This window comes from Oncorhynchus tshawytscha, linkage group LG12, assembly GCF_018296145.1.
Source record: "Oncorhynchus tshawytscha isolate Ot180627B linkage group LG12, Otsh_v2.0, whole genome shotgun sequence".
In the NCBI taxonomy this organism is placed as follows: domain Eukaryota; kingdom Metazoa; phylum Chordata; class Actinopteri; order Salmoniformes; family Salmonidae; genus Oncorhynchus; species Oncorhynchus tshawytscha.
The window spans coordinates 21,207,115-21,230,420 of record NC_056440.1 but is presented as its reverse complement, the minus strand read 5'-3'; the positions used below and the strand labels follow the sequence as shown (position 1 = coordinate 21,230,420).

At 43.1% G+C, this 23,306-nt stretch overlaps 1 protein-coding gene across 5 annotated transcripts; it reads left to right on the top strand.

Annotated features, from left to right (window-relative positions):
- Nucleotides 1-9,487: 9,487 nt before the first annotated feature.
- On the top strand, nucleotides 9,488-23,021 carry LOC112262698 (cell division cycle-associated protein 2-like). 5 transcript variants are annotated; one of them, XM_024438395.2, is made up of 14 exons: nucleotides 9,488-9,670; nucleotides 10,176-10,353; nucleotides 10,569-10,699; nucleotides 10,943-11,084; nucleotides 11,821-12,014; nucleotides 12,234-12,407; nucleotides 12,744-12,861; nucleotides 13,134-13,429; nucleotides 13,703-13,757; nucleotides 13,857-13,928; nucleotides 14,182-14,258; nucleotides 14,487-14,564; nucleotides 19,328-19,484; nucleotides 21,566-23,021. In XM_024438395.2, exons 2-14 carry the CDS (start codon nucleotides 10,197-10,199, stop codon nucleotides 22,681-22,683), a joined length of 2,769 nt encoding a protein of 922 aa, XP_024294163.1. In that variant the 5' UTR covers nucleotides 9,488-9,670; nucleotides 10,176-10,196; the 3' UTR covers nucleotides 22,684-23,021. The 5 variants fall into 5 exon arrangements, with proteins under 5 accessions (XP_024294163.1, XP_042187372.1, XP_024294162.1 ...); XM_042331438.1 differs by having other exon boundaries at nucleotides 9,489-9,670; nucleotides 10,176-10,335; XM_024438394.2 differs by having other exon boundaries at nucleotides 9,668-9,804.
- Nucleotides 23,022-23,306: the final 285 nt, after the last annotated feature.

The following is a 23,306-nucleotide window of genomic DNA, read 5'->3' as shown; positions in this document are numbered from 1 at the left end:
CTCAAATGGTGTATGTGTGTGCTGGGGGTTCATGTAAATGAACCATCAAACCAAGAGACTGGGTGTAGGCATAAACATCCCTGTTATCCAACATTCAAGGGTACAAAATGATACTATAAATTGAAATCAGAGTGCGCTTCAACTCATTAGTGAGATAACAGCCTGGGCATTCAGTGCATTACAGGCAGAATGTGCAGAGGATGTAGGCCTAGTCGTATCCTCTCACTCACTGAAACAAGTAGCTATGGGGAAAGAACAAGAAACACAAACATCACACATGTTATGTAGGAACATATTTAAGATACCTCATTAAAGATTCTTCTTTATCACACAGGGGAATTATAATTGTTATATAAGGGCTTCGTAAGGAAACTGAACCAATTAGTAACATTACACTTACATTTTAGCCTACACTCTTATACAGAGCAACCCAAAATGTGGGTTAAGTTGCTCAAGGGAACATCGACAGATTTTTCACATAGGGGATTCAAACCAGTGACCTTTCAGTTACTGGCCCAACACTTCTAACCACTGGGCTACCTGCCACCCTAACATCTTAAATGAGGCCTACTGGCCCTGTGCTTTTGGAGTACTTTTTTGAACATGTCATTCATTCTATTAGGCTCAATATAATATTCTATTAGGCCTGATATTAGGTTGAGTCATTATTATATTCTATTAAGCCTCTGTCAGAGCCTTTCAACTCACCTTGAGCAAAGCCTGGGAGCCAAGACTATATTCCAATAGGCCTGGCTCTATTTTATTAGGCCTGATACAGTATAAGGCCTATAATTCTATTCTATCAGGCCTATTTTCTCTCCAGTTTCAAGGCCTGCATTACCATGTCTAGCGTTCATCCAGCCTCCTCTTCCCTGTTGACGTTGTGCCTGCTGCTTGCCCGTATGCCTGGTGCTAGCAAAGCCACATGCTCTCAGTGTGCCAGACCCACAGACCCAGCTGTGGGGAAGGAGAGGTGGGAGTGTGACGTCACAGAGTACACAGCTGGGCCACAGAGAATGCTTTAATCTCCTCTTTATAGGTCACCAACCACGGCTATGCATGCTCTTACTCATCTCATCGCACTCACATGCACGCACACAGACACACACAGGCTACAGAGAGAGAAATAAAGTGAGAGAGAGACAGAGAGAGAGAGAACATGGTAGCCGCACATATGCCCAGGCCGTGAGCAGAGCAACAGGCCCAACCCCCACTAGTACACCCGCCCAAACACCATCCCGTGACCTAAGAGGTATGTATCAGATGCTCAACATGCTCTGCTCACACCTACTGTAATGGTCCCTAAACCACACAAAAACAACACTAATCACTATGGAACACAAAGCATTTACTATCTCATCCAGGAATATACAAGGTCTGAGATCATCTGCCTTTGGCCTAAAGAACAGGAACAGACTTCATCAAAACAATAGAAAATACAGACATTGTCATCCTACAAGAAACATGGTATGGAGGAGACGGACCAACTGGTTGCCCCCTAGGTTACAGAGAGCTGGTAGTCCCATCCACCAAACTACTAGGTGTTAAACAGGGAAGGGACTCAGATTACATCTTCTCCAACCTAGAGGGGGAGATCAAACATTTCCAGGCCCAGGGACATGTACTAGTCTGTTGCGACCTTAATGCCAGAACCGGATAAGAACCTGACACTCTCAGCACACATGGGGTCAAACACCTACCTGGAGGTGACAGTATTCCCTCTAAATATGCCCCTCTAGACACAACTATCACAAAACAACCAACAAAAACTCCTGTAGCTCTCTCTGCACGCTGGATCTGTACATAGTCAATGGTAGGCTTCAAGGAGACTCCTATGCTAGGTACTCCTACAGCTCATCCCTTGGCAGTAGTACTGTAGATTACTTTATAACTGACCTCAACCCAGAGTCTCTCGGAGCATTCGCAGTCAGCCCACCATCACCCATATCAGATCACAGCAAACTCTCAGTATACCTGAACAGAGCAATACTCAATCACGATGCATCAAAGCCAAAGGAACTGCACAATATTAAGAAATGCTATAGATGGATAGCAGTGTAGAAACCTACCAAAAACAATTAGGCAACAACTAATTCAATCCCTTTTGGACAACTTCCTGGACAAAACAGTTCACTGCAATGTGAAGGTGTAAACTTTACAGTAGAAAACCTAAAAAGTGTATTTGACCTTTCAGCTTCCCTATCAAATCTAAAAATTTCAAGCAGATAACCTAAGAAAATGAAAAACAATGACAAATGGTTTGATGAAGAATGCAAAACCCTAAGAAAAAAAATGAGAAACCTATCCAACCAAAAACATAGAGACCCAGAAAACCTGAGTCTACGCCTTCACTATTGTGAATCGCTAAAACAATATAGAAATACACTACGGAAAAAGAAGGAACAGCACGCCAGAAATCAGCTCAATGTAATTGAAGAATCCATAGAATCAAACCAGAAGAGGGGCGGGGGCGTATGCCTTATGACTAACGTGACATGGTGTGATGAAAGAAACATACAGGAACTCAAATCCTTCTGTTCACCTGATTTAGAATTCCTCACAATCAAATGTAGACCGCATTATCTACCAAGAGAATTCTCTTCGATTATAATCACAGACGTATATATCCCCCCCAAGCAGACACATCGATGGCTCTGAACGAACTTTATTTAACTCTCTGCAAACTGGAAACGATTTATCCGGAGGCTGCATTCATTGTAGCTGGGGATTTTAACAAGGCTAATCTGAAAACAAGACTCCCTAAATTTTATCAGCATATCGATTGCGCAACCAGGGGTGGAAAGACCCTGGATCATTGTTACTCTAACTTCCGCAACGCATATAAGGCCCTGCCCCGCCCCCCTTTCGGAAAAGCTGACCACGACTCCATTTTGTTGATCCCTGCCTACAGACAGAAACTAAAACAAGAGGCCCCCACGCCGAGGTCTGTCCAATGCTGGTCCGACCAAGCTGACTCCACACTCCAAGACTGCTTCCATCACGTGGACTGGGAGATGTTTCGTATTGCGTCAGACAACAACATTGACGAATACGCTGATTCGGTGTGCGAGTTCATTAGAACGTGCTTTGAAGATGTCGTTCCCATAGCAACGATTAAAACATTCCCTAACCAGAAACCGTGGATTGATGGCAGCATTGGTGTGAAACTGAAGGCGCGAACCACTGCTTTTAATCAGGGCAAGGTGTCTGGTAACATGACTGAATACAAACAGTGCAGCTATTCCCTCCGCAAGGCTATCAAACAAGCTAAGCGCCAGTACAGAGACAAAGTAGAATCTCAATTCAACGGCTCAGACACAAGAGGCATGTGGCAGGGTCTACAGTCAATCACGGACTACAGGAAGAAACCCAGCCCAGTCACGGACCAGGATGTCTTGCTCCCAGGCAGACTAAATAACTTTTTTGCCCGCTTTGAGGACAATACAGTGCCACTGACACGGCCTGCAACGAAAACATGCGGTCTCTCCTTCACTGCAGCCGAAGTGAATAAGACATTTAAACGTGTTAACCCTCGCAAGGCTGCAGGCCCAGACGGCATCCCCAGCCGCGCCCTCAGAGCATGCGCAGACCAGCTGGCCGGTGTGTTTACGGACATATTCAATCAATCCCTACACCAGTCTGCTGTTCCCACATGCTTCAAGAGGGCCACCATTGTGAGGTAAGGTAACTGAGCTAAACGACTACCGCCCCGTAGCACTCACATCCGTCATCATGAAGTGCTTTGAGAGACTAGTCAAGGACCATATCACCTCCACCCTAGCTGACACCCTAGACCCACTCCAATTTGCTTACCGCCCAAATAGGTCCACAGACGATGCAATCTCAACCACACTGCACACTGCCCTAACCCATCTGGACAAGAGGAATACCTATGTGAGAATGCTGTTCATCGACTACAGCTCGGCATTCAACACCATAGTACCCTCCAAGCTCGTCATCAAGCTCGAGACCCTGGGTCTCGACCCCGCCCTGTGCAACTGGGTACTGGACTTCCTGACGGGCCGCCCCAGGTGGTGAGGGTAGGCAACAACATCTCCTCCCCGCTGATCCTCAACACTGGGGCCCCACAAGGGTGCGTTCTGAGCCCTCTCCTGTACTCCCTGTTCACCCACGACTGCGTGGCCACGCACGCCTCCAACTCAATCATCAAGTTTGCGGACGACACAACAGTGGTAGGCTTGATTACCAACAACGACGAGACGGCCTACAGGGAGGAGGTGAGGGCCCTCGGAGTGTGGTGTCAGGAAAATAACCTCACACTCAACGTCAACAAAACTAAGGAGATGATTGTGGACTTCAGGAAACAGCAGAGGGAACACCCCCCCATCCATATCGATGGAACAGTAGTGGAGAGGGTAGCAAGTTTTGAGTTCCTCGGCATACACATCACAGACAAACTGAATTGGTCCACTCACACAGACAGCATCGTGAGGAAGGCGCAGCAGCGCCTCTTCAACCTCAGGAGGCTGAAGAAATTCGGCTTGTCACCAAAAGCACTCACAAACTTCTACAGATGCACAATCGAGAGCATCCTGGCGGGCTGTATCACCACCTGGTATGGCAACTGCACCGCCCTCAACCGTAAGGCTCTCCAGAGGGTAGTGAGGTCTGCACAACGCATCACCGGGGGCAAACTACCTGCCCTCCAGGACACCTACACCACCCGATGCTACAGGAAGGCCATAAAGATCATCAAGGACATCAACCACCCGAGCCACTGCCTGTTCACCCCGCTGTCATCCAGAAGGCGAGGTCAGTACAGGTGCATCAAAGCTGGGACCGAGAGACTGAAAAACAGCTTCTATCTCAAGGCCATCAGACTGTTAAACAGCCACCACTAACATTGAGTGGCTACTGCCAACACACTGTCAACACACTGACTCTACTCCAGCCACTTTAATAATGGGAATTGATGGGAAATTATGTAAATATATCACTAGCCACTTTAAACAATGCTACCTTATATAATGTTACTTACCCTACATTATTCATCTCATATGCATACGTAGATACTGTATCATCGACTGCATCCTTATGTAATACATGTATCACTAGCCACTTTAACTATGCCACTTGGTTTACATACTCATCTCATATGTATATACTGTACTCGATATCATCTACTGTATCTTGCCTATGCTGCTCTGTACCATCACTCATTCATATATCCTTATGTACATATTCTTTATCCCCTTACACTGTGTATAAGACAGTAGTTTTTTGGAATTGTTAGTTAGATTACTTGTTCGTTATTACTGCATTGTCGGAACTAGAAGCACAAGCATTTCGCTACACTCGCATTAACATCTGCTAACCATGTGTATGTGTGACAAATAAAATGTGATTTGATTTGATTTGATTTGAAATGATAAAACATACAGACCACAAATTCCAATTGGCTATACTAAAACTCTTTAACATCATCTCAGCACTGGCATCTTCCCCAATATTTGGAACCAAGGACTGATAACCCCAATTTACAAAAGTGGAGACAAATTTGAACACAATAACTACCGTGGGATATGCGTTAACAGCAACCTTGGGAAAATCCTCTGCATTATCATTAACATCAGACTTGAACATTTCCTCAGTGAAAACAATGTACTGAGAAAATGTAAAATTGGCTTTTTGCCAAATTACTGTACGGCAGACCACGTATTCACCCTGTCCACCCTAATTGACAAACATACAAAACAAAACAAAGGCAAAGTATTCTCATGCTTTGTTGACTTCAAAAAAGCTTTTGACTCAACTTGGCATGAGGGTCTGCTATATAAATTGACGGAAAGTGGTGTTGGGGGAAACACATACAACATTATAAAATCCATGTACACAAACAACAAGTGTGCATTTAAAATTGGCAAAAAACACACATTTCTTTTCACAAGGTCGTGGGGTGAGACAGGGATGCAGCTTAAGCCCCAACCTCTTACATATAAACATATATATCAACGAGTTGGCAAGGGCACTAGAACAGTCTGCAGCACCCGTCCTCACCATCCTAGAATCTGAAGTCAAATGTCTACTGTTTGCTGATGATCTGGTGCTTCTGTCACCAACCAAGAAGGGCCTACAGCAACACCTAGATCTTCTGCACAGATTCTGTCAGACATGGGCTCTGACAGTAAATTTCAGTAAGACAAAAATAATGGTGTTCCAAAAAAGGTCCAGTTGTCAGCACCACAAATACAAATTCCATCTAGAGACCGATGCCCTAGAGCACACAAAAAACTATACATACTTCGGCCTAAACATCAGCGCCACAGGTAACTTCCACAAAGCTGTGAACGATCTGAGAGACAAGGCAAGAAGGGCATTCTATACCATCAAAAGGAAAATGAAATTTGACATACCAATTAGGATCTGTATAAAAATACTTGAATCAGTTACAGAACTCATTGCACTTTATAGTTGTGAGGTCTGGGGTTTGCTCACTAACCAAGAATTCACAAAATGGGACAAACACCAAATTGAGACTACGCAAAAATAAGATTTCTGCAAAAATAAGTGTACAATTTAAAACACAAAAAAATGCAGGCAGAGCAGAATTAGGCCGATACCCACTAATTATCAAAATCCAGAAAAGAGACGTTAAATTCTTCCATAACAATGCCATCACCTACAGAAAGAAGAACCTGGAGAATAATCCCCTAAGAAAGCTGGTCCTGGGGCTCTGTTCACAAACACAAAAGACCCCACAGAGCCCCAGGACAGCAACACAAATAGACCCCAAAAAATCATGAGAAAACAAAAAGATAATTACTTGACCATTTGGAAAGAATTAACAAAAAAACAAAGACAACTGGAATGCTATTTGGCCCTAAACAGAGAGTACACAGTGGCAGAATAATTTACCACTGTGACTGACCCAAAATTAAGGAAGGCTTTGACTATGTACAGACTCAGTGAGCATAGCCTTGCTCTTGAGAAAGGTCACCGTAGGCAGACCTGGCTCTGAATAGAAGACAGGCTGTGTGCACACTGCCCACAAAATGAGGTGGAAACTGAACTGCCCTTCCTAACCTCCTGCCAAATGTTTGACCATATTAGAGACAAACATTTTTCCTTCAGATTACACAGACCTACAAAGAATTCTAAAACAAATCAAACTTTGATAAACTACCATATCTATTGGGTGAAATACCACAGTGTGCCATCACAGCAGCAAGATTTGTGATCTGTTGCCACAAGAAAAGGGCAACCAGTGAAAAACGAACACCATTGTAAATACAACCCATATTTATGTTTATTTATTTTCCCTTTTGTGCTTTAACTATTAGCACATCGTTACAACACTGTATATAGACATAATATGACATTTGAAATGTCTTTATTATTTTGGAACTTGTGTGAGTGTAATATTTACTGTTCACTTTTAATTGTTTATTTCACTTTAGTTTATTATATATTTCACTTGCTTTGGCAATATAAACATATGTTTCCCATGCCAATAAAGCCCCTTGAATTGAAACTGAATTGAGAGGACATGAAGGGAAGCCGACTGCTCTGCAGATGTGAATTAGGAGGTGGATGTGCTGTAGAGGGAGGGTCAGAGGGAGAGATAGTGAGTGGAAGGAAGGAAGAAAACAGTACATCAGATTTTCTGTAGTCTTTCTTCCTTACAATCCTGGATGTCCTCGGTCTTGTACTCACTTTTTTCTTCTTCACATTTTCAAACAGTACATTTATATTTTCCAATGGGGCAATACATTTGGTCAAGTTTTTTTCTCTCACCTGATTAGCCTCGTTTCACTGCCAGAAATAAAATTAAACCATCTAGTGTTCAGCGAAATAACAACACAATGTCAAATACAGGTAGCCATGTCAAATAATTAACATCCAATCACCTTCACTCTTGCGCAGACATTTAGAAACGAAACATGACAATTTGAAAAATAAGCCACTGGAGTTTTTTGAGTGAGAATAAAGACGACTTTCGAGTAGTAAGACATGGGGTCAATTAAGGAAGACATCCTCTTCCTCTTCTGCAAACCACTGGAAACCAGGACAACATGAGAGGATATTTTTAAAGTACTGGATAGCTTTGTGTCATCAAATGGACTTTGGTGGTCAAGATGTGTTGGTATCTGTACTAATGGCGCAAAAGCTATGGCAGAGAGACATAGTGGCATGCAAGCAGTTGCTCCCGACACTACTTGGGTACACTGCAGCATCCACCGAGAGGCTCTTGCTGCCAAGGGAATGGCTGACAGCTTGAAAGACGTTTTGGACACTACAGTGAAAATGTTTAAAGCAAGGCCCCTGAACTCTCATATAGTTTCTCACACGACTGGGCTATCTATGTGATGTTTTTTCTCACCTGGATGATCTGAATCTAGGATTACAGGGACTCTCTGCAACTATATTCAATGTGCGGGACAAAATTGAGGCTATGATTAAGAAGTTGGAGCTCTTTTCTGTCTGCATTAACAAGGACAACACACAGGTCTTTCCATCATTGTATGATTTTTTGTGTGCAAATGAACTCAAGCTTACGGACAATGTCAAATGTGCTATAGTGAAGCACCTGAGTGAGCTGGGTGCGCAATTACGCAGGTACTTTCCCGAAACGGATGACATAAACAACTGGATTCGTTATCCCTTTCATACCCTACCTCCAGTCCACTTACAGATATCTGAACGAGAGAGCCTCAACGAAATTGCAACAAGCGTTCTGTGAAAATGAATCAGAACTCACTGCCAGATTTTTGGATAGGGAAATGATTTAAGACTGAGACTCTCTCCAATACAACCCAACATTGCAGAGTTATGTGCATCCTTTCAAGACCACCCTTCTCATAATCTGTGGTGAGTTATTCACAATTTTTGATGAACAAATAAGGTTTTATATGTAAAATGGCTAAATAAAGACATTTATTTATTATTATTATATTATTTGTGCCCTGGTCCAAGAACAGCTCTTTGTCATTTCCCACCAGTCGGGTTGTGACAAAAACTGACACTCATTCTTATGTTTAATAAATGTGTCATGTGTGGCAGGTTTACAATGATGTCAAAGAACAACATTTGAGAGTGCGCTGACCCTGGTGCTAGAGGGGGTACGCAGCTGGAAGTTGAATGTTTGAAGGGGTACGGGCCTATAACAAGTTTGGGAACCACTGATCTAACCAATCCAACTGTTTGCCTATTTGGTTTTCATCACAATTTCTTGACATTTTAGATGCATTATATAGGCTATGTGAGACTAAGTTGCAATTACAAAGAAGAGTGCATGAAAATACCACTGTATTTCTGAACAATTTGGACGTTTCTTTAGCTTTGATTTGTTTCTGAGAGAATACGTTGGGATACTTCAGCCGTTCATACTTATTTTGAATGCGTAGGGACACATTTTAGAGTACTAAATCAAATGTGATTCATTGGATCTTGCAGAGACACGTGACATGTGTTTTCACATTCATTGGCGAGTTCGTATGAAATTAGATCCTTCTGTAGACATACGAAATAGTCCCCAAATGTCCATAACTTCGCATTATGTCAGTATTTTGATACGTTTGAATGCAAACGTTTTTGAATGTACTTTTACGTTTGTTGAACGTACATGTAATTATTTTGTTGGACATGTTTACGTTCAAGAAGATTTTAGCCTTTATTCGAGTCGCGGAAGGAATTTCGTGCCACGGCTACTGTGAGTGGTGCATTTCGCTAGGGACCTAGGTTAGCTTGCCAGCTGTAACATGTTAGCTAGCTGGAAAACGGTTTCGTTGTTGCTATCTAGTCATTTAGCTTATTATTATTATGGTCGCTGATCTGTTTCGCTAGGTAATATGTTTTGTCGATTCAGTGAATGTATTGTTAAAGTTAGCTTGCCAAGAAACTCTGAGCTAACGTTAGCTAGCCATATTGTAACGTAAATGTGAACTTGTATTTCGCTAACGTCAGAGTTGGTTTATAAAGGTGTTAAATGGCTTTAACTTCGTTTTAATATGTACTTGTTGGATGTATAGCGTCAACTTGCAAGCTACAAACGCCTGTCGCATAACCTTTCCTCGCTAGCACTTGTTTAAACTTTTGTATGATCATCAGTCGTTGCTTGGTTTGTCAGCCTTTTTGCCTTTATTGAATGCATTATCGACCCAATTTGATCAATTGTTATTGACAACAGTTGATTAATTTCTTGGTTTATATGACAGACGTTAAGTTCAGAGTTGAAAATGGACAACTTGACTCTACTGGAGGCCTCGTGTCTTTCTCCAATGAGCAACATCACATCACCCTTGGATTTCACCCTGCTCACACCCTCTCAACTCGGTATCTCCACTCAAAGCTTCACGCCATCTTCTAACGTCAAAGGTAATTCAGACAGAAGAAGTGAGTTGACTCTGTTGATATCATTCCACTGGGTCCACTGCTCTTTCCGACTTTACCCTGCAATTAACTCATGATTATAACCCTAAACACAAATTTATCTGGGCAATGTAGCTAGCTATATGTTCAAGGTCTAGACATTGCTTTGACAAGACAATTGTTTGTTTTTCTGAATCAAGAATGTCCCATTGAATGGTGCATGTATTGTCTTTCCCCAGAAAAATCTCGCCTAGCTCAGCTGAAGGTGAAGCGGAGGTCCAATGTTGGGGTACGGAGTTCACCAGAGACCAACTCCCTAATCCGCTACATTGCCCAACAAAGGATGAAAACTCCCCCCACAACACCACAGGTGAGATGAGTTTGCTCATTCATTCATACTCAAAGATTGTGCATTTAACTAACTAGTGCACTGCAAATAAAAGTTGCTCTAGGACTGTTTGTGTTCATCTGAGTTAGAGCTATACATTTATGACAAGCCTATAAGCTGTCTCTTGCTACACTGCATTTGTCATTGAAAATGAACCAATTGCATCACATAAAATTAAGCCATTTGTGTTCACTGTGCATTTCTTTTTTCTCTCTCTCTTCGTAGGATACCCAAGCCATCCCCTTCTTTCCCAGAGTCCCCTCTACTCTAAAGCAGAAGATGGCCATCTTCCAGAGCATTATGAATGTGGAGGAGAATGAAGATCACACGAGGGGATGCATCAAGACGAGAGATGTTCTGTCTGGTGGTCAGTCTGCTTCAATGTAAAAGGATAAATCAGTTATTAATCACATATTATTACGTGAACTGAAACTGGTGCTTTGTCTGAGTATACTATTTAAAAGTTATCAGATTATGTTGGACTTTTTCCCCAAAAAATGTTTAAAGGTTCTACACACAGGATTTGTAAGATATTTTTTGCATTGTCATTTCAGAAAATGTCCATAATATACAGTATCTGGCGCTAATAGTGGAATTATAGTGTTCTACAGTATTACGCCAGTGTTGTGATTGGCTGTGATATTTGCCTATTGATTTTTCCAGAAGGAGCAGAATTTGTTGTCGAACTGGGAAAGCTGTTTCGTAATTTCCTTCTTGCTAAAATTCTACACTGTTCCCTCAATTTCAGTTTGTGGTACAATGATTCCCTACACTAATCACTGCTTGTTTTCTCAATCAACACACTGGTGGGTAAGTAATACTGTGAAACACTATCATTCCACTATTAGCGGAATATGTATTATGGACGTTTCCTGAAATTACAATGCAACAACACAAATCCTATGTGTAGCACCTTTTAAAGTTTTAATATATACGTTATACTTCAGTGAGGGCATGGAGAAACCAGCATTTTTCTGGTGTTGTGTTTTTGGAGCTCCTAAAAACGTCTCATCCAGAAACTACAGATTGTCCCTTTTAGTATATTCTTTAAGAGTTTTCTATTCTGGGCTATAGTTGTTGATGGGTGTTGTCTTAACTATCAGGTGGGTGGAGCTGTGATAGTGGTGGGAAGGAGAACATGTCCCCAGTGAGCCAGCATCCCTCTCTGACTTCCCCACCCAGTAAGAGGTGCTGCACAGCACGCACTCTGGGGGAGTGTGTGGAGGAGATTAGGGAGGCCACCACTCCTGTCCTCAAACGCACTGCCACCATACTGAAGCAGCAACAGAACACGGAGGTAACCTCATCACACTGGCAAAACATTTCTGTCTGTTAAATGACTAATATAACTTGGCAAACCATTCAGTTGGTGTTGGTGTCTTTTTTTCAACTTTGTCGTGTGCATGTTGAGCAACTGGTAAGAAAGGTCTTTATAAACTCAATTAATTATTATGAACCATTATACTGTGACCACAATGTCCTGACAACCACTAACCCATCATGATCACCTCCTCAGGTTGCAGTTGTCCAGGACAAGGACCATCAGCCAGCTCTCAATGTAGAACCTGCTAGTGTGTCTCTGTCACCAGCCCTGGGTACTGATGCTGTGTCCCAGATCACCCAGGGCAAGCCACAGCCCTCTCCTATGATGCAGCAGCACTGCACTCCCACCAAGGAGGAGCAGGACCAGGTAAAATTTCATCTAGCCTCTTCCCCACACACACACATACCAAATGTGTTCCAAATGGCACCCTATTCCTTATGTAGTGTCAACTGACCTGGTGTAAAAAAATAAAAATAACTTTGGTCCAGGGCCGGGGCCCTGGTCAAATGTAATGAACTATATAGGGTTCCATTTGGGACACATCACTGCGGTGTTGTGTCCCAAATGGAACCCTATATAGTTCGCAGCCTCCTTTCCTCTCTGTGAAACCCTCACAGTTCTGCAGTGAACACAACTGCTACTTTCACCACAGGTTCCTGCCTGGCTCTCAAACATTATCTTTGGTTCCCTCTCACCCCACAGGAGTGCTCTTTTGAACTGCACAGCCCCAGCCAACCTCTGGTTTTGCATTCAGGACAAGTCAGGACAACTCTGCCCCAGCTGTTCGCCATGCCATCTCTTTTGGAGATGAACCCCACTGGTAAATATGCTGCTCTCCTCTGTTGTTATAGAGGATCCTATCCTTTCATCTTTATCACGCTTTGAAGCCCAGTGCAAGTTAAGCATACTACAGACAATATTGACTAAGCAAAAACTGAAGCAAGAAAGGGCCTGTTTCTGAGAGCAGCAAAGGCTGTTGTTGGTCATGATTCATCACCCTCTAACATTTTTCTGTATGAGAAGCAGTAGGTTGAATAAATCTGTTATGGTCAAGTGATGTTGATGAATAAACAATATTTATTTGTCCTTCAGATGAAGCTGATGGTGGCAACGTTAACTCCACTATGAAGAAGCAGGTGCGTTTCGGGATCCTGCTGCCCCCTGAACTCTTTGACAAGAACCTTCCCCCCAGCACCCCTCTACGGAAGGGGGGAACCCCGGTCCGCGCCCCAACATCTGCCGGGGGGTCCCAGCTGAGGTCACTGCTGAAGACCCCCTTAACCCTGGCCCGGCCGGACTTCAGCAGCCCCTCTCTAACTGGAGCCTCCCCACCCCTCGCTATGGGACCCTGCTGTGGGGAACAGGAGAGCACCCACACTCAGGGAAAGGTACCTGTCAATCACCAACACAGTGATTGACCTGTCCCAAAATGATGAGGCCAGGGTCTTATTCATTAGGGACCAAACGGAAGCAGACGGTTACTGAAACAGGAAGGGACTACCTGAACTTCCAATAAGAAACACTTGTTTTCCTTTGCCAAACGTTTTGCTACAGTGTTCCCTAATGAGTACGACCAATCATTGAATTGTTCTTTCTGGTAATCCAGCATGTGGGTTAGTTATTGACCATGTAAATAATGCAGTAATTCTCGATGCCCTCAGATCCCTTTCCCTTCAATGGAAGAAGATGTTGACAGTTCATGGATGGACAATGCAGGTTGGTTGTTGAACAGTGATCATTGCTGAGAGGAAGCTGTTTCTAGTCAAGCTCTGTGTAAAACTTCACATTGTTGTCACTTGCTGTATGTATTTTCAGAGCTGGAGACTGGACCTCTGGATCTGACATCAGCTTTTCAAGAGGAGGACTCTGTTTGTGAGGAAATGCCAGGTGAGATCTAGTTACTAGTATCTAGTTTAGACTGGTGGTGTGTCTCAAATGGCACCCTATTTCCTAAATAGTGCGCTATATAGGGAATGGGTTGCCATTTGGGACTTGTGGTCAGAATTCAAATTCTATTCCACCCACCTTTCTCTCTCTCCCCTTATGTAACAGCACCTCAGCCTCAAGTCATTGGTTTAGTGTTTACAGGGGTGTCAGTGAGGTCAAATGAGAGGCTTAAGCGGAGGTGTGTTTGCTTTAGATGCTGCCCCAGTGCCTGACCCTGCCCTGGAGCCAGAACCAGCCGCCACAGCCCGCTCTCGCAGCAAAAAGAGAAAGGTCTGGTAATGCACCACTCATTCACTGAACAGGATATTCTCATTCCCTCCACTTACACACCAATTAGATAATATTGGTCCAGAGATAGTAATAATATTATCTTAATCTGATGATCTAGGGTTAATCTCAATGGAAGAGCTTGTGAGTGTATCCAAATAGATCCTATCCTAATGCCACCTCTAACTGTATATCTCTTCATATCTCTCTTATCTATCTCTGTTCTTTCAGCAACCAGAGGAGAAGAGTGAGCCTGTGAAGAAGAGGTCGTCTCGCACGGCTGCCAAGTCTGCCTGTGGGAGGATGAAGGTCGGTCTGGGCTCTGCTCATCACTCATAAGTCTCGCTACAGGGACGTATAATATTACACACTGTGGCTGTGGGTAGTACAGTGAGCTAAGCCTTGGGGAGGTATTACATACACAAAGCTACTTGCCTCGTTGTAAGCCACGGTCAATCTGCCTTTCTCATGCTCAAGGAATTTAAGTGGTTGCTTTATTAAAATTTCTGCAGGAATTAAACTTAATTTAGAAGGTGGTGGTGTTTGGAGTACTTGTTGTATTTACTTTAGTTTTGGAAAGGAAGAGAATGAGCATTTGAGGGGCCAAAGAAGAAACTACTGGGATTGTTATAATAATAATATATACAGTCCATTATGAATGTTTTCAGACCCCTTGACCTTTTCAACATTTCGTTACTTTGCAGCCTTATTCTAAAATCGATTAAATCATATACACACAATACCGAATAAAGACAAAGCAAAAACAGGTTTTTATTATGTATTACAAAAAAAACAGATCACATTTACATAAGTATTGAGACACTTTACTCAGTACTTTGTTGAAGCATCTTTTGGCAGTGATTACACCATTGAGTCTACTTGGGTATGAAGCTACAAGCTTGGCACACCTGTATTTGGGGAGTTTCTCCCATTCTTGTCTGCAGATCCTCTCAAGCTCTGTCAGGTTGGATGGGGAGCGTCGCTGCACAGTTATTTTCAGGTCTCTCCAGAGATGTTTGATCAGGTTTAAGGCTGGGCTCTGGCTGGGCCACTCAAGGACATTGAGACTTGCCCCAAAGCTAATCCTGCGTTGTCTTGGCTGTGTGCTTAGGGTCGTTGTCCTGTTGGAAGGTTAACCTTTGCCCCAGTCAGAACCTGCTCCAGAGTGCTCAGGACTTCATCAAGGATCTCTCTGTACTTTGCTCCCTTCATCTTTTCCCCAATCCTGACTCGTCTCCAAGTCCCTGCCACTGAAAAACATTCCCACAGCATGATGCTGCCACCACCATGCTTCACCATAGGGATGGTGCCAGGTTTCCTCCAGACTTTACTCTTGGCATTTAAGCCAGAGAGTTCAATCTTGGTTTCATCAGACCAGAGAATCTTGTTTCGTGCCTTTTACTGAGGAGTGGCTTCAGTCTGTCCAGTCTACCATAAAGGCCTGAATGGTGAAGTGCTGCAGAGATGGTTGTCCTTCAGGTAGGGCTGACCCCAATTAGTCGATTGTTTGGCTGTTGGTCGACCGAGATTTGTTTTAGTCGAGCAGTAACATTTGCACCCATCTCAGTGAACTAATCTAATGCGGAGGCCTAGACTAAAAGCCAATTTATGCTTGATACTAAAATGTGGTCGGAGGCTCCATATGCAGAGGCTAAATCCAGCTCTGTACCCATCACTACGTGCCTCCCAAATGTTGTAACAATGCGGAGGGCTTTGTAAAGCTCCGCATTGACATGATTGGTTGACGGTAGGTGGGGGTGGTACATCCTGTATAAATACAAACTCACTTCCTTGACAACAGCTCTGGGAAGCGCAAGAAGTATGAATGGCTTGACTTCTGCTGAGGTCGTATCACCGTAAATGCTGCATGGCCAATGCAGACGTGGGATTGACCAGGCTCCCAGATGCACAATGCACTGCTCTCTCCAGAATGCGCTCTCTTGCCAATTTGTGCATATTCCTTGTTTTACAACTTCATTGTGTGAATTGTTTGCATTTGATTGTTAGTGTATATCAATTCCCCATTACATGCAGTATCGGTCAAAAGTTTGGACACACCTATCCATTCAAGAGTGTTTCTTTATTTGTACTATTTTCTACATTGTAGAATAATTAGTGAAGACATCAAAACCATGAAATAACACATGGAATCATGTAGTAACCCAAAAAGTGTTATATTTGAGATTCTTCAAAGTAGCCACCCTTTTCCTTGATGACAGCTTTGCACACTCTTGGTATTCTCTCAACCAGCTTCACCTGGAATGCTTTTCCAACAGTTGAAGGAGTTCCCACATATGCTGAGCGCTTGTTGGCTGCTTTTTCCTTCACTCTGCGGTCCAACTCATCCCAAACCATCTCAATTGGGTTGAGGTCTGGTGCTTGTGCACTCCATCACTCTCCTTCTTGGTCAAATACACCTGCTCCTACACCTGCATTGCTTGCTGTTTGGGGTTTTAGGCTGTACAGCACTTTGAGATATCAGCTGATGTAAGAAGGGCTATATAAATTGATTTGATTTGAAATAGCCCTTACATAGCCTGGAGCTGTGTTGGGTCATTGTCCTGTTGAAAAGCAAATGATAGTCGCAATAAACGCAACACCAGATGGGATGGCTTATCGCTGCAGAATTCTGTGGTAGCCATGCTGGTTAAGTGTGCCTTGAATTCTAAATAAATCAGTGTCTCCACCACCTCCATGCTTCACGGTGGGAACCACACATGCAGAGATAATCTGTTCACTTACTCTGCGTCTCGCTAAGACTCGGTGGTTGTAACCCAAAATCTCATTTGGACTCGTCAGACCAAAGTACAGATTTCCACCGGTCTAATGTCCATTGCTCGTGTTTCTTGGTACTGTATATCACCAGTTGTACATTTACCGTTAATTCCTGTAATTTCTAATCTACAATGTTTATGGTTATTTCTTCTAATGCATTCAATATTATTATTTCAGTCTCTAACTGTTTTCATTGTCGGAGTGGACACGTTGTTTGCAGAGTGCACAACCTATGCTACACTTGTGAGAAACAAGTTTTGGTTTATTTCATTCCATTTTTTAGTTCTGTCAATTTAGTCATTGTGTTTTGTTTGGAGCTCTCCTGTCAATGTTGAGTAAGGACGTGCACATATAGAGGTAGGCCTATAGTTTACCCCGCCTGTGTGCAAATGTAGGTATAAAAATGTGCCTATTTGGGGATCTGATAGTATTTCTGATTGGCTTAATGCATCACTACTAATAACCTGTGGAAATTCCCAAAGTAATGTTTTCTTCACCTCAAACAGCAAGCAAACAAAGTCTGTTTTTCAATAACCACTTGGCGTGAAAGGGGAAAATGTAATGCTCTGATCCAGTGGAAACGTCATAAAATAGGCTTCTTATCAGTACTTGACTTGGACTGAAATAGGTTCCGGTACTAATTTTGTCTGCGGGTACTGTTTATATTTAGATGCAGGAGCTCCACAATTCTTTTGAGCTAATATTCTATAAGAGGAACAGGAGCTCAAGCAGTAGAACATTTGAGGTGCCTGTACTCAGCGAGCTACTGCCTAAGTCAAGCACTGCTTCTTATCCCTTGCGCAAATAGCCTAAAGCTGTGTCTGTCCAGAGCTTACTGGCATGGGAAAATGAGGGCTGAGAATATTTTCTACAATGTTGCAAGTCCGCTAGTCAAGCTTTGGGCCTGACCCAAGTTAATAGTTGATACAATGTTTCAAGTTCGTTGCAGATGTGTAGCCAATGTGATTTATTGGATATTTATTTTTAATCTGGATATTTTCTACCTGCAGGCCGCAATGTTATTTGTTGGCTTTATGTAGGTTGTTCTTACATAGATGGCAATAGAAGTTACTTTTTAGGTTTATCATTTGAATTTATTTGGATAGAATTGTTATTAGCCATATGACAATGATTTTGAGATATAAAGGCATTATTATAAATTAAATGAAACTTTCACAAATGTGCATATGTAACATAACTGGCAGGCAGATCGGTAGAAATAGTATTCTACGTGAGAAAGGTTGCCGACTCCTCCTATTACCGGCAACTTCATTAGAGTAATGGCAAGACCTGCGAAAGCCAGCAGGAGCGGGAGGAGAGTAGTTGGGTTAAGGTTTTTTCTTCTGGTTATCTTGCTCTGTCGCCCTCTTGAGGCATCAGACAAGCTCAATGCACATAGTTGATTTTATTAAAACACAGGTTCTTGGTCACCTCCCTAAGCAAGGCCCTTCTCCCTGGATTGCTCAGTTTGGCCGTGCGGCCAGCTCTAGGAAGAAGAGTCTTGGTGGTTCCAAACTTCTTCCATTTAAGAATGATGCAGGCCACTGTGTTCTTGGGGACCTTCAATGTAGCATACATTTTTTGGTGCCCTTCCTCAGATCTGTGCCTTCGACACAATCCTGTCTCGGATCTCTACGGACAATTCCTTCCACCTCTCGGCTTGGTTTTTGTTCTGATGCACTGTCAACTGTGGGAACTTATATAGACAGATGTGTGCCTTTTCAAATCATGTCCAATCAATTGAATTTACTACAGGTGGACTCCAAGTTGTAGAAACATCAAGGATGATCAATTGAAACAGGATGCACCTGAGCTCAATTTGAGTCTCATAGCAAAGGGTTTGAAAATGTACGTAAAAAAGGTATTTTTAAAAAATTGCTAAAATGTCTAAAAACCTGTTTTTACTTTGTCATTATGGGGTATTGTGTGTAGATTGATAAGGAAAACATTTTATTTCATCCATTTTAGAATAAATAAGGCTATTATGTAACAAAATGTGGAATAAGTCAAGGGGCCTGAATACTTTCCGAATGCACTGTAGTATATGCCAGTTAACATAAGCTTTTATACAAAGTGACTTAGTCATGTTGGCATACAATTTACGTATGGTTGGTTCTGGGAATGGAACCCACTACCCTGACGTTACAAGTGCCGTGCTCTACCAACTGAGCTACACTTGTAATAACTGCATTCCTCAGAGGTGACAGTAAAACAATGAATAATCAAAACATAAACAAGGAGTGATGTATGAATGGGGCAAACCAGCTTGGGTGTTCACTGTGTTTGTGTTTCTCTAGAACTCAGCAAAGCATTTCTTTGGGAAGAAGGCGGTGGACCGTTCTCTCTATGGGAAGAGAGACTATGCATCCAAGAACCCTACCCTCAGTCCCATCACGGAGATCCTGTCCTCCCTTAGCCACTCTCCTCAACACCCCCACAACTGCAAACCCACAGGTAAGCACACAGCTGTTAGGCTCTGTTCGAATACCCAGGAAGAATCATTCCTTCCATGAACTAATCATTGATCTAACATGTTTGGTGAGAGCCAGGCTTCCACTGTTGGATTCACAGTATACATCAAGGAAGTATTCGAACAGGCCTTGGACTACAATCACTTATGAAGACACTTTATATCAGGGGTCGGCAACCGTCCCGCGGGCAATTTTTATTTTTTTAGGGTCCCCCCCAAGTTTTGGGTTAAAAAAAAAAATAATAATAATAATAATTGTTGGCCTAAAAATACTAAAATCACCATTTAAAAAATCTGCTCCCAAGTATTCCCACAAATAGAGATTTGTAGAAAAGTATTCAGAAAGTATTCAGACCCCTTCCCTTTGTCCACATTGTTATGTTAGCCTTATTCTTAAATTCAGAACATTGTTTTCCTCAACCTACACACAATACCCCATAATGACAAAGTGAAAACAGGTTTTGAAAATGTGTGTATTGTGTTAAACATTTCATTACAGAAATACCTTTTTTTCATAAGTATTCAGACCTTCTGCTATAAGACTCAAAATTGAGCGCAGGTGCATCCCGTTTCCATTGATCATCCTTGAGATGTTTCTACAACTTGATTGTAGTCCACCTGTGGTAAATTCATTTGATTGGACATGATTTGGAAATGCACACACCTGTCTATATAAAGGTCCCACAGTTGACAATGCATGTCAGAGAAAAAAACAAGCCATGAGGTTGAAGAAATTGTCCCTAGAGCACTGAGACAGGAATGTGTTGGAGGAGATCTCGTGAAGTGTAGCAAAGAATTGTCTATCATTGAAGGTCTCAAAGAACACAGTGGCTTCCATCATTCTTAAATGGTAGAAGAACCCGATGGTCACTCTGCCCGAGTTCCTCTGTGGAGATGGTTGTCCTTCTGGAAGGTTCTCACATCTCTGTAGCACTCTACCAAGCAGGCCTTTATGGTAGAGTGGCCAGACTGTAGCCACTCCTCAGTAAAAGACACATGACAGCCAGCTTGGAGTTGGCCAAAAGGTACCTAAAGGACTCTGACTATGAGAAACAACATTCTCTGGTCTGATGAAACCAAGATTGAACTCATTGGCCTGATTGCTAAGCTTCATGTCTGGTGGAAACCTGGCACCATCCTTACAGTGCTGTGGGTATGTTTTTCAGTGGCAGGGACTGGGAGTCTAGTCAGGATTGAGGGAAAGCTGAAAGTAGCAAAATACAGAGAGCTCCTTGATGAAAACCTTCTCCAGAATGCTCAGGACCTCAGACTGGGGTGACGGTTCACCTTCCAACAGGACAATGACCCCAAGCACACACCTAAGACAATGCAGTAGTGGCTTTGGGACAGGTCTCCAGGTGTTATTTTCACAATTTCTTTTTGGGCTTAATTGTGGTCAATTTGCAGTGTAAAGTGTTATAATTATTTTCTGGCCCCCTGACCAGCTGCAGTTGAATCTAGTTTCCTACACCTGACTTAGATACACCACTCAAGTCAAGGCACATTCAACTACTCTCACGGACTCAGACACTTGAGATACAATACTAAGTTCAGTCAATAGAAATGCTACTACTGTGTATTGGATTGTATATGCATTCTCATAGGCCATTCAATCTGACTAGGTGCATGTCCAGATACAGTCTGTATTGGTAGCTAGTAGCCCTAGACAGTACATTTTCCATTTTAGTTATTTAGTACATGTCCAGAGCAACTTACAGGAGCAATTAGGCTTGTGTCTTGCTCAAGGAAGGGCACATCGACAGATTTTTCACCTAGTCAGCTCAGGGAATCGAACCGATGACCTTTTGGTTACTGGCCCAACGCTCTTAACCGCTAGCCTACCTGCCGCCCTTTTTTAACATTTTGCCTGTTCTGGGAACGTACATTTTTCAGGTTGCAGGGAGGTTCTGAGAACATTTTACTATGGTTCCCCAAAAGTCTTCCTGGTAGGTTTTATTAATCTTCTGAGGATGGAAATTATAGGTTATTTTAGGTATTTAATTAACGTTCTGAGAACATGTTTCATGTTCAGTAGTAACCCATGTTGTCTATCCTCCCGCCACAGCCAAAGAAGACTCCATCCTATTAGAAGAATACTTTAACAGTGACCCCGTCACCGCAGTGGTCACAGCTGCAGCCCTGTGGTCAAGCCGCTTCTGCCCCCCGGTCAGTGAGGACTCACCAGAAGACACCACCCCAGCTGCAGAGCCCTCTGATGGGCCTTCAGTAGACTGCCAGAGCCCTGTAGGCTCCACCACCACAGACAGCTCTGGGACTGGAAGAGCAGCACAGATCTGGAGAAGATGGTCAGGTCCAACAAAGACCTCCAGAACCAAAAGGCAGAGTGTTATTAGAGTAGGTAGAGGGAAGGGCAGGAAGGTCAGTGTTCCTGTTGATAACTGGCTGAGTGAAGAGACCGAGGAGCAGGTAAAGAACTTTGATACAGAACAAGACCCAACAGAAAGAACCCAGCCAGAGGTTTTAGTGTCCAGCCCAGCCAAGCACACAGTACCTGGTAACAGAGAGGGTGAACCTAATACACACTGTACCTCAGACCCTGTAGATACAGACCAATGCACTGGCACACTTCCAGATGCAGGTAGGAGTGGGGATAGTCCAGCTAGAGCAGACACTGATACAACTTCACCCTGCCCTCCTCCAGATGAGGTTAGCACCACAGTGGCTCCCTCAGAGCAGAAGGCAGTGAGCCATGTAGAACAGAGTCCAAACAAAGGCGGGCAGAGAGGAGCAGCTCAGGGCCCAGGCCGCTCCAGAGGTAGAAGGAGCTCTATATACGCCAGCTCAGTCATAGAGGAGGAGCAGGCTTCCCAGCCAAATGGGCCACAGGCAGTGGAGAATGATAACCATGGGTCCGGAATGGAGCTGGGTAACGTTATAGAACAGGCATCCACCTCCTACCCAGACTCCCTCCTTTCCCCCTGGGCACAGAAGGAGTTCAACATTGATGATGTGCTAAGGCCTCTCCCCTGCAGGGGGCATCAGTCTGTCCGCCGCAGCCTGAGGAACCAGAGCAGCACCCTGGAGGCCTCTGGCCTGGCCTGGCTACCCCACACCTCTCTGGACTCCATTAGTGCTGTCTGCAGGAAGACCAGGCGCAGACGCAGCTCCATCCATGCTCTACTACACCCTCCCCTGGAAGAAGTGAATCACACTGACCTATGAGCCACTCCAATGCTAGCCTGTCCACTACCTGTACACTGGCTGTGAATGAAATGGCACCCTATTCACTACGAAGGTCCTTATTTTTTTTGACTATGGTTGGCCATTTCCACCTGCTTTTGATAGCTATTGATTGTTGTGAGTTTTATAAAGCACTATTTTTGTTTTTAGTAATTAAGTAGTATAAATAGAACAATCTACCTTTTAATGTGATTTAACAAGTTTGGCAGTTGTCATTTACCAAGGCTCATGGGAGTAGGAGATGTACAGACAGTGCATATTTTACTCTTTGAATGTGTACCTCCTGTATTCATTAAATAAAATGGGGCTCTTCCAAACTATTAATTGTCTGAACATTATACAGGCCTCTCTTGAAATGTCTAAAAAGTTTATAAATATATACACTACCGGTCAAAAGTTATGGAACAGCTACTCATTCAAGGTTTTTTAAAAACTATTTTCTATGTTGTAGAATAATAGTGAAGACATCAAATCTATGAACCAACACATGGGATCATGTAGTAACTAGAAAGGTGTTGGACTGTTATTTCCCTTTGCTTATTTGAGCTGTTCTTGCCATAATATGAACTTGGTATTTTACCAAATAGGGCTATCTTTTGTATACC

Coding starts and splice junctions, on each gene's coding strand:
- LOC112262698 (XM_024438395.2), top strand. CDS start 10,197: ATGGACAACTTGACTCTACTGGAGGCCTCGTGTCTTTCTCCAATGAGC. Junction 10,354..10,568: donor AGGTAATTCAGACAGAAGAA/GTGAGTTGACTC, acceptor GTCTTTCCCCAG/AAAAATCTCGCCTAGCTCAG. Junction 13,929..14,181: donor TGTTTGTGAGGAAATGCCAG/GTGAGATCTAGT, acceptor TGTTTGCTTTAG/ATGCTGCCCCAGTGCCTGAC.